The 10,047-nt window shown below is 40.2% G+C and overlaps 1 protein-coding gene across 3 annotated transcripts in view; it reads right to left on the bottom strand.

Moving 5' to 3' along the window:
• Sec11a (SEC11 homolog A, signal peptidase complex subunit) overlaps positions 1 to 10,047 on the bottom strand; it is a 37,249-nt gene that overhangs the window by 13,267 nt on the left and 13,935 nt on the right. For 2 of the 3 annotated variants that reach the window (XM_013512510.1, XM_005381493.2), the window contains exon 3: positions 526 to 675. The exons of the other annotated variant lie outside the window; for it this stretch is intronic. In XM_013512510.1, the coding sequence (XP_013367964.1) occupies positions 526 to 675 (150 nt within the window). The remainder of the gene's footprint in view (positions 1 to 525; positions 676 to 10,047) is intronic. 3 annotated transcript variants of the gene reach the window in all.

The following is a 10,047-nucleotide window of genomic DNA, read 5'->3' as shown; positions in this document are numbered from 1 at the left end:
CAGGTCTTGTTATGTGTTCCAGACAGGCCTTAAACTTACTATGTGGCCTACACTGGCCTCAAACTAGAAGCAGTCCTCCTGCCTTAGGGTGTACTACCAAGCCCAGCTCAGATTTGAGAAAATGAGACTTTAAAATTTGATAAATTTATTATTTGAAATGCCTGTTAGATTTCTTTATGGATCTTTAAAAAAACAGTGGGCTGCCTTATTATATTACACCAGAATATTCTATTTAGAATCAATCACTGTGTCATGGTTTTGAGAGTTATATATACAGTACAGACTTACTACCTGATAAGAAGCAAAAAAGAATGGAGACATACCTATGGAAAAATCTCCAGGGAGACAGATGAATACTAAATAGCTATTTACAGCTTTCCAAACATTCATTAGGTGGTCAGACATTCACAAAAGTGGGCTTGAAGCGTTTGCGGCCCTCACACTTTCAGTCTTTACACTATCAAAATACCACAAAACTGAAACAAAAATATATTGAGAAAAGAAAAAGATACATTTTGCACATACTTTTCATGAATCTTCAAGACCCGGTGAACTATAGGAATCTCTCTTCCTTCTATCCTAAAAACAACAATTTCCCCCACTCGTATGGGATCTTCAACTCGATTTGTTAGAAAGAGAAGATCTCCTCTGTGAAACGCAGGCTCCATGCTGCCGCTGGGGGAAGAAAATGGAACAGCAAGAAAAAAGCAGATTATAAATTCATGTCTAAAAGTTGACATCTGAAGTACCACCTTTATAGAACAGCAGATGCTTTAACAACCCCATCACCATAAATTGGTGTTATTCTCAAAATACAGGCTCCTGAGACTCACAATTTTCTTTTTTAGATATTAGCCTTTGCTAAACTAGTTCCATGCCAAGCATTACTATTCAAAGGAGCTTAAATCTTGAAAAGGGCAGTGTTAGAAATTCCTTAACCTTTGAAAATTTCAAATGACAAACAATACAAGAGAATGAACTTTAAGAACACTGCCCTTATTCTCACTTCATCTGAAAACACTAAACATATTCAAATATTCAAATGAGAACTGGATCGGCTTCTTTTGCCATTTCTAGAGATACAGACCGAGATGACCTTATGGTTTCAAACCATTACAGAGGAAAACAGCTCATCAACAGTCAGTACAAGATAACACCAACCTATCAATTTATTTTTAAAAAAGAAAGAAGAACAAAATGACTAGAGCAGAGATTTTTGCCCAAGAATTTCAGAAACCAGGGAAGGATTCAATTTTATACTAAAATGTGAGACAGACAGAGCATCTTACCTCTCACCAGTGTTACCCCACACCCAATTCTAAAAAGATCTAATATCTGCATTAATATGAACCTTTTTATTGTATGAAAACAAAGCCCATCGGTATATTTGCAGGAACTCGGGCCCCAGTTTTCAAGCTTAACAGCTTTACTGCAAGAAAACAGGCAGGAAATAAAAAGAGGATAATGTCAAGGTACAAACGTTTTCGTTTGAGGACTGTCATCCTTCTATATAAGGAGTAACAGTAGACGGTGGTTTCTGAACTGCCAAACATGGGAACAACCCGGGAAAGTTAAAATTTCTGTGCTGAATTGTTTCTCTGGTGTGAGAAACCGAAAGTGTAAATAAGGACCAAAATATATATTAGGTATTACAAAATAGGAAAGGCTGGGGATATAGCTCAGCAGCACAAGCACCTGCCTGGCAAGTACAAGGTCCTGAGTTCAATTCCTGGTACCCCCCCTCAAAAGATGTAAAACTGGAAAAAGATGTTTAAATGGGAAGGGGAACTAAGGAGGGGGAGGATAGCCAGGAGTGGTGGTGCACACCTATAACCCCAGCACTCAGGAGGCTGAGGCAGGAGGATCTTTGTAAGTTCGGGACCAGCCTGGGCTACAAAATGAGCTCAAGGCCAGCCTGAACTGCATAGTGAGATCCTGTCTCAAAAAGACAAAAACATTTTAAAAAATTTTTAAAAAGGGAGGGGGAGGAAAGAAGTCAAAGTTTAAAAAAAGTGAGAAAAGAAGAAAAAAATGCAAACAAAGCTTTTGTAAATGAGGAAGGGAGGAGAGGTTGAAGGGGAGGGAAATGGGGAAAAAAAGAATCAAGTTATATCACGTACAGGAACAAATTCTCTACGATGAATGTGGTCATATATATAATGTATGTGTATATATATAATTTACCAATAAAATCTGATTGGAAAAAAGAATCCCTGTGCCCAGGGTATATGCCAAACCATTTACTTTAGAACATCTGAAAAGGGGAGGAAGGCTTTTTTATTTTTTGAGGCAGGCAGTACAGGCTGGCTTTGAAATCATGAAGATCCTCCTGCCTCAGCCTCCAGAGTGCTGGGATTACAGGTGTGCACCACCACACTGGGCTGGAAGGCTTTTTTTTTTTCCTCTGGTACCGGGAACAGAACTCACGACCTTGCGCTTGCCAGGCAGGCGCTTTGCCGCTGAGCTAAATCCCCAGCCCCCTGGAAGGCATTTTTTAAAGACATCCTACCCCCATAGTGTCACCTGCCTGTAACTGTAGCTACTTGGGGGACTGAGGAGGGAGGATGACTGGAGCCCAGGAATCTGAGACCAATCTGGGCAACAAAGTATGATATTCTCAAAATAAAAAATAAAAAACCGAACAGTATATGCCTATAATCCCAGCACTATGGGATTACAGAGGGTGAGGCAGGAGACTGCAGGCTGAAGTCCAGCCTGGACAGCTTAGTGACTTAGTAAGACCCTGTCTCAAAGAAGAGAAAAGGTTGGGGATGTAACTCAGTGCGAAGGCCCTCGATTCCACTCCCAGTACTAGGGGAAAAAAAAAAAATCCCTGATGATTCTACTAAATAGCAAAATTTAGAAACCACTAAGACTATAGATTTATCATAATTTTTATGCTTAAAGCTTTTGTTAGCTTCTCACAGGGCAGCAAGCTCTCTTTTTCAGAAAGTACTCGGTTTGAAGATGGACCATGTATTAGGTGGACATACTATAGAAGATTATTTTAAACATTAACTTTTCAAGTTTTTACTTTGATTAATTTTTTAATGCAGCAATACTTTTTCTTCAAATCCAGTAAAACCACATTTGAAAATGCATACAAAAACAGGTAAGGCTGGACGTGGTGGCACACACCTGTAATTCCAGCACTTGGGAGGCTGAGGCAGGAGGATTGTTGCCAGTTCGAGGCCAGCCTGGGCTACAAATGTGTTCAAGACCAGCCTGAACTGCATAGTGAGACCCTGTCTCAAAAAGACAAAAACGAAACAAAACAAAAACAAAAACAAAAACAAAAAAACTCCCAAAAACAGGTAAATTGGATGTGATGATGCACACCTGTAATCTCCTGCACTTGAAAGGCTGAAGCAGGAGGATCGTAGAGAGTTCAAGGCTAGCCTGCACTAAAGAGTAAGACCCTGTTTCAAAAGAACCACCCAAAGCTGAGTTGATTTAATCATTCAGCTTTACCAAGCATTTACTGTATGCAAAGTGCTATTTTTAAGTTTTTTCTTCATTTCTTGGCAGTAATGAGCATTGAACCCAGAGGTGCTCTACCACTAGGCTACATTCCTGGCCTCTTATTTTGAGACAGGGTCTGAGTTGCCCAGACTGGCCTCAAACTTGGGTTCCTCCTGCCTCGCCTCTTGCATGTTTCTTGCATGTAGCTGAGATTACTCCTCTTGTGCTAATAATCTTCAAACCAACTTTATGCTGCAGACAGTACTATTATTGCAGTTTATGGACAAGGGGACTGAGCCTGAGAAAGGCCTAAAATTACACATACATAAATGATACAAGTGAGATTTGAGCCAAGGGATCAAGCAGACTCTAGTATCACTGTGCTAAGCCACCTCTGAGCCACTGCAGACTTTCAGGCAAGGAAAACCATAATTGTATATGCACTGAACAGAGATCACTTTGAAAGCTATAAAGTATACAGAAGATACTCAAATTATTATTATTATTATTTTTTTTTTCTTTTTGAGACAAGGTCTCCCTCTGCAGTTCAGGCTGACCTTAAGCTCACTTTTTAGCCCAGGCTGGCCTCGAACTTGCAACAATCCTCCTGCCTCAGCCTCCCGAGTGCTGGGATTATAGGCGTGCACCACCATGCCTGGCTCTTTCAAATTATTATTTTTTTTTGTTAAATTAATGAGCACAAGCTGGGAGTGGTGATGCATACCTGTAATCCCAGCACTCAGGAGGCTGAGGCAGAAGGAACGTTGCAAGTTCAAGACTAGCCTGGGATACAAAGTGAGCTCAGGGCCAGCCTGAACTGCAGAGCAAGACCCTATCTCAAAAAGACAAAACAAATAAATAAATAAAATTAATTAGTTAATTAATGAGCAAACTGGCAAAGACGAGGAGGTAGATTGGGAGACCAGCTGTTCAGGTTATTATAAATAATAGAATACTTGTTTATCATAACTGAATACTTCTTAGCCATTAAAAATGTTATGTAAAACTCTTTGTAAACATGGATATATACAAATGGTACGAAAAACAGGATGCACATACATAATTACCTCAAATATGTAAAAACATACATGAAAAGGAGACTACAATGTTAACAGTGAGTATATCTCAGAATTATGGGCAACAGTACCTAGACTTGTGTTTTCTACATTTCCTATAATGAAAATATATTAACATTTTCTGATTATAAAAGCATTTCTTTAAAGAGTCACCACAAAGGCACAGGCAGGAAATGATGACGGCCTAAAACAGAACAGCAGAGGGAACAACTCTAATGTGCTAGAATAGAGAGACAGAAAATGACAAAGTTGGCCAAATAGGTGGAGGAAGAATCAAGAACACCTTCCTGGTTTTTAACATTGGCAATGAAGCAGCTTGTAGTGACAGAAAATACAAGAGAAAGATTTTGAGAAGAAATGAGCTCCATTTTTACTACTATAACGTGGGGTGCTAGGAGTGTTGCTTAGTGGTAGAGTGCCTGCCTAGCATGCTCAAGGCCCTGGGTCTGGGCTTAGTCTCCGGCACCACACCTCCAAAACAATGTCTACAGTGCAACAGCATTCTTAACCTTCGTGTTTGTCTTTCTGTGCCCCTCATTTCTTTTTGGTGGTAGTACTGGGGACTGAACCCAGGGCCTTCATCTCAAGTGACATCCCCAGACCTTTTATGCTTTTAATTTTGAGACAGGATCTTGCCAAGTTACTAAGTTACCCAGGCAGGGCTCTAACTTGCAGTCCTCCTGCCTCAGCCTCCTGAAGTACTGGGATTACCACAGTGTATACCACCACGCTGTGGTAGACTTATTTCACGTAACAGTGACCACCCAGTTCCATCTCACTGCTTCAAGTGATAGGATTTAATCCTTTTGGGGGCTGAATAGCACTCCACAGTTTATAGGTATACCACATGTTTTTTATCCATTGGTCATTTGATGGATATTTAGGTTGTTTCCATTTCCTGGCTATTGTGAATAGTGGTGCAATAAACATGGGAATGCTAGTATCTCTTCAACATACTAATTTCATTTCCTTTGGCTGTATACCCAGTAGTGGGTTTGCAGGATCATGTGATAGTGCTATTCTTAATTTTTTGAGGAAGAAAATTCTAAAACATATCAAATATAGACATATTTTTAGTGAACTTCAGCACCATGAAGGGACAGTTTTAAAAGTTAACTGAAATTTAAGTTAATAAAATAAATATGGAAGTGTTTGTCCTTGTTCCCAAGGTTTCACGAAAGTCCTAAAGTACCTTCTGTCAGCATGATCTTGAGAAACATTTGGATGCAGGTGAAAATTATGTTCCTTTAAATTACACAAAACTGGCTGGGGATTTAGCTCAGTGGCACAGCACCTGCCTGGCAAGCGCAAGGTCGTGAGCTTGATTCCCAGTACCGGAAAACAAACAAACAAACAAACAATTACACAAAACCTTGGCAAGGTAAAATGCACTTGGTCACCCTATCTCATGAAGTTGTACTTTTCTCTACAGACTGCTCCTCCTTCTACTCTTGGCCAGATTCTCCTCTAACACTACCTGGTCTCTCTCAATTTCCTTACTTTACTGGCAATCAGAAGAACTCAATACACAAATACCCTTGCTACCAGTTAATTTAGTCCAAACATCACTTTCATGTACCAAGTAATAGTACATTTGTTCCATGAGTTGGTTACGTTCAGGATGCCCAGTGCTGTGAGTAGGTCCTCTTGTCTAATTCTGTTTAACTTACCACTCCAAGGTAGAGGCCATTGTCTTTTGTTATGGCTTGTGTCTAGATGTTCCCCCAAAGGTCACAGGTGGGGCATTTTCAGAGGTGACTGAATCTAGACTGTGTCATTGATTCTTGGTACAATGCTAGGATTAAGGGTAGTAGGATTAAAGATGGGTGATTACTAAATCAATCCACTGATTGGCTTGGCACTGCCCAAATCCCAGTAGTCTGGATACAATATAAGGGACAGAAAAAGGCTTGTCTTGTCCCTTGCTTGCTTTGCTACCTTCTGCCCACCATGAACTGTTGTTTCTCCTCTGCAATGCCTGTCTGCCAGGTCACCCTACGTAGGAGCCAGCTGACGGTGGACTGAAACCTCTCCAAATTGTGAGCTACATAAACTTTTCCTTCTTAACTTGTGGGTGTTGGGTACTTTGTCTCAGGAATAAGAAAAGTAACTAAGATGCCCTTCAATACCTCTCCTGAGGCTACTCCATCTGAAATGACACTAGAAGAATCTCTCATGGAAGCCTACCAGGCCCTCTCTCTGTCCTTCTCCCCAGGATCCCCATTAGTGTAGCTTCTCCATCTGTCAGATATCAAAGCTTTCTATTGGGTAAGACTAGTAATTTATTTTTTGTTTGTTTGTTTTTTTCCAGTACCGGGAATCAAACTCACAACCTGGCACTTGCCAGGCAGGGGCTGTGCCACTGAGCTAAATCCCCAACCCCAAGACTAGGAATTTAAAACAAACAAAAGTAAGACTAACAATTAGGGCCACAAATTTATTTTTGTTGTTGTTTTGTATTTTTGTTTGTTTGTGTTTTGTTTTTGTTGTTTTTCTTCCGGTACTAGGAATTGAACTCACGACCTTCTGCTTGCCAGGCAAGTGCTTTGCCGCTGAGCTAAATCCCCAGCCCCTTGTTTTGTATTTTTGGCACATGGTTTCACTATGTAGTCCAGGCTGGCCTCAAACCCATGCCAATCCTCCTGGCTCAGTCTGCCAAATGCTGGGATTACAGGTGTCAGCCACCAAATCCTGGCAGAAATTTATGGTAATTTGCACTCAAAGGCAAAGTACTGTTCCTTATAAAATTTGGCATGACAGCAAGTATTTAAAGAAAACAAAACAATCCTTGCTTCAGAAAACTTTTCTGTCAGAAAATTTTCTTAAAGACTAATTGCTTTGATATCTTAAACTTCTTGAGCCATAATGTTGTGCTGGAACTCACTCTTTTTGATGGTTTAATGTATACAACTTCTGTTACATGGTAAAACATTAATATGTATAGAATTACCTTTGTGATTTGGCTATTAAATATATACATATAAATGTTGCAACATTGAAAATATATGTTTATAAGACTGGCTCAACAGCCAGGCGTGGTGATGCATGCCTGTAATCCCAGCATTTGGGAGGCTGAGGCAGGAGGATCACTGAGAGTTCGAGACCAGCCTGGACTACAAAGTGAGCTCAAGGCCATCCTGAACTGCATAGCGAGACCTTCTCTCAAAAAGACAAAAACAAAAATAACAACAACAAAAAAAACAAAAACAAAGAATGTTAGGTAACGAGTACTCAACCTGTACTGAAATGTGACTTGCATGTTCAGTGTTTGCCAAATACTTGTAGATAGTTTTAGGAAAATTCATGTAAATGGGCGTGGTTCTGCACACCTGTAATACCAGCATTCAAGAATCTAAGGAACGATGATCTTTGCAAATATGAGGTCAGCCTGAACTTGTAGTGAGACCCCGTCTCAAAAAAAAACCAGGGTCGGGGATATAGCTCAGCTGCACAAGCGCCTCCCTGGCAAGCACACGGACCTAGTTTGATTCCTGTAACCAAAAACCAAACAAACAGAAAAAGAAAACCCCAGGTAACTTTCACTGTTTTGAAAGTAGCTATATTAGCCATGGTGCTCAGCATTTGGAGTTTTTTTAATATGGTTTATACTGGATATAAATCCTCCACTTTTCCTCACATGGTTAGTTAACATGTACTTACAGTACTCACACATGTTAATTAATAAACCAGTGCAAAAAAAAAAAAATAAAAAAATAAACCAGTGCAATGTGCTGTAATGTGCTGCTTCTATGTTACAGAAGTCATTGTGGGGCGTGAACATAAAGAAAAAGAAGATAGTGCAGAAAAATCATCAGCTCTCCAGATATGCAGGCTCTAAATCATGCTTTAAACAAGAAAATTTGCCAGGCATGGTAGCACATGCCTGTAATCTCAGCACTCAGGAGGCTGAGGGAGGAGTATCATTGCTAGTTCGAGGCCAGCCTGGGCTACAAAGTGAGCTCAAGGCCAGCCTAAAGTGCAAAGTGAGACCCTGTCTCAAAAAGACAAACAAAACAAAACAAAAAGAAAAGAAAAATGGACTACAACCATGTGAAAGCCATGTGTATGGAGAAGTCCTCATTGGCCATTTATCTAAAATTGTGTCCCTCACCTGCCTGGCAAGCGAGAGGTCATGAGTTCAATTCCCAGTACCAAAAAACAAAAAACATAAAAACAAAATTGTGTCCCTCAGGGCTTAGAGTGGACACAAACTGTATGAGAATCAGGAATATGGAGAGACACCAAGTAAACCTAAGGGACGTGGAAAACCCTTAGCCCAAGTGCTTTGAGAAGCTTGAAATGTCATACACGAGAGAAACTCTATGAAAAAAAAATTTTTTTTTTTTGAGACAGGGTCTCGCTATGTAGTTCAGGCTGGCCTTCAGCTCACTTTGTAGCCAAGGCTGGTCTTGAACTTGCAATGATCCTCCTGCCTCACCCTCCCAAGTGCTGAGATTACAGACGTGCGCCACCATACCCGGTAAAACCCTATGAATGTACGCAATGAGGGAAAGCTTTCACATATTCTAGTTCTCTTTTAAATCACAGAATGATTCATACAAGGCAGGAGGTAACTTGTATATGCATAACGTATTTGAAAATCTTTAGTTCTTTCAGTACCCTTCGAAAACATGAACAAATTCATTTTGCAGAATGCTGTGTGTGTGAGCAATATGGGAAAGCCTTCATGAGGCCTAGCAAACTTCGGGTACAAGAAAAAACTCACACTAGTGAGAAACCTTATGTGTGTGACAGTGTGGGAAAGTATTCTTATGCTGAACTTCCCTTCAAATGAATAGAAGAATTTACACTGGAGAGAAACTTTATGAATGTAAAGAATAAGGGAAGGCCTTTGGGTGGGTGATCAGGTGCTCCTCATGTACATCAAGAATTCACACTGGTGAGAAAGCTTGTAAACGTAAATAATGAGGGAAAGGTTTCACCTGTTCCAATTACATTAAAGTACATGGAAGAATTCATACTGGAGGGACACCTTATCAATACAGGCAATGTGGGAAAGCTTTCAAATTTTCCAAATGTCTTTCCATTCATGAAAGGACTCACACTGCTGTGAAACCCTATATAGGTAAGGAATGATGTAAAGCCTTTTCTAATTCTCATACCATTCAAATGCAGGAAAGAAGCCACACTGGGGAGAAACCATATAAATATAAGCAATGTGGTTAATCATTCATGCGTAATAGTTTCCTTCAATTACATACAAATGATTCCATACTCTCAAATACCCTATCTGTGTAACCAATGCAGTAAAGCATTCAGTTATTCTAATAATCATTAAATAAGAAGGTTTCAAATGGGTGAAATCTTTTTTTTTTTTCCTTTTGTCTTTTTTAGACAGGGTCTCGCTATGCAGTTCAGGCTGGCCTTGAGCTTACTTTGTAGTCCAGGCTGGTCTCGAACTTCCAATGATTCTCCTGCCTCAGCCTCCCAAGTGCTGGGATTACAGGTGTGTGCCACCACACCCAGCTCAAATGGGTGAAATCTTTAC

Source organism: Chinchilla lanigera, unplaced genomic scaffold (assembly GCF_000276665.1).
Source record: "Chinchilla lanigera isolate Chin_1 unplaced genomic scaffold, ChiLan1.0 scaffold00015, whole genome shotgun sequence".
Taxonomy (NCBI): domain Eukaryota; kingdom Metazoa; phylum Chordata; class Mammalia; order Rodentia; family Chinchillidae; genus Chinchilla; species Chinchilla lanigera.
Note: the sequence above shows the minus strand (reverse complement) of the source record. Positions and strands in the feature narration are given on the sequence as shown.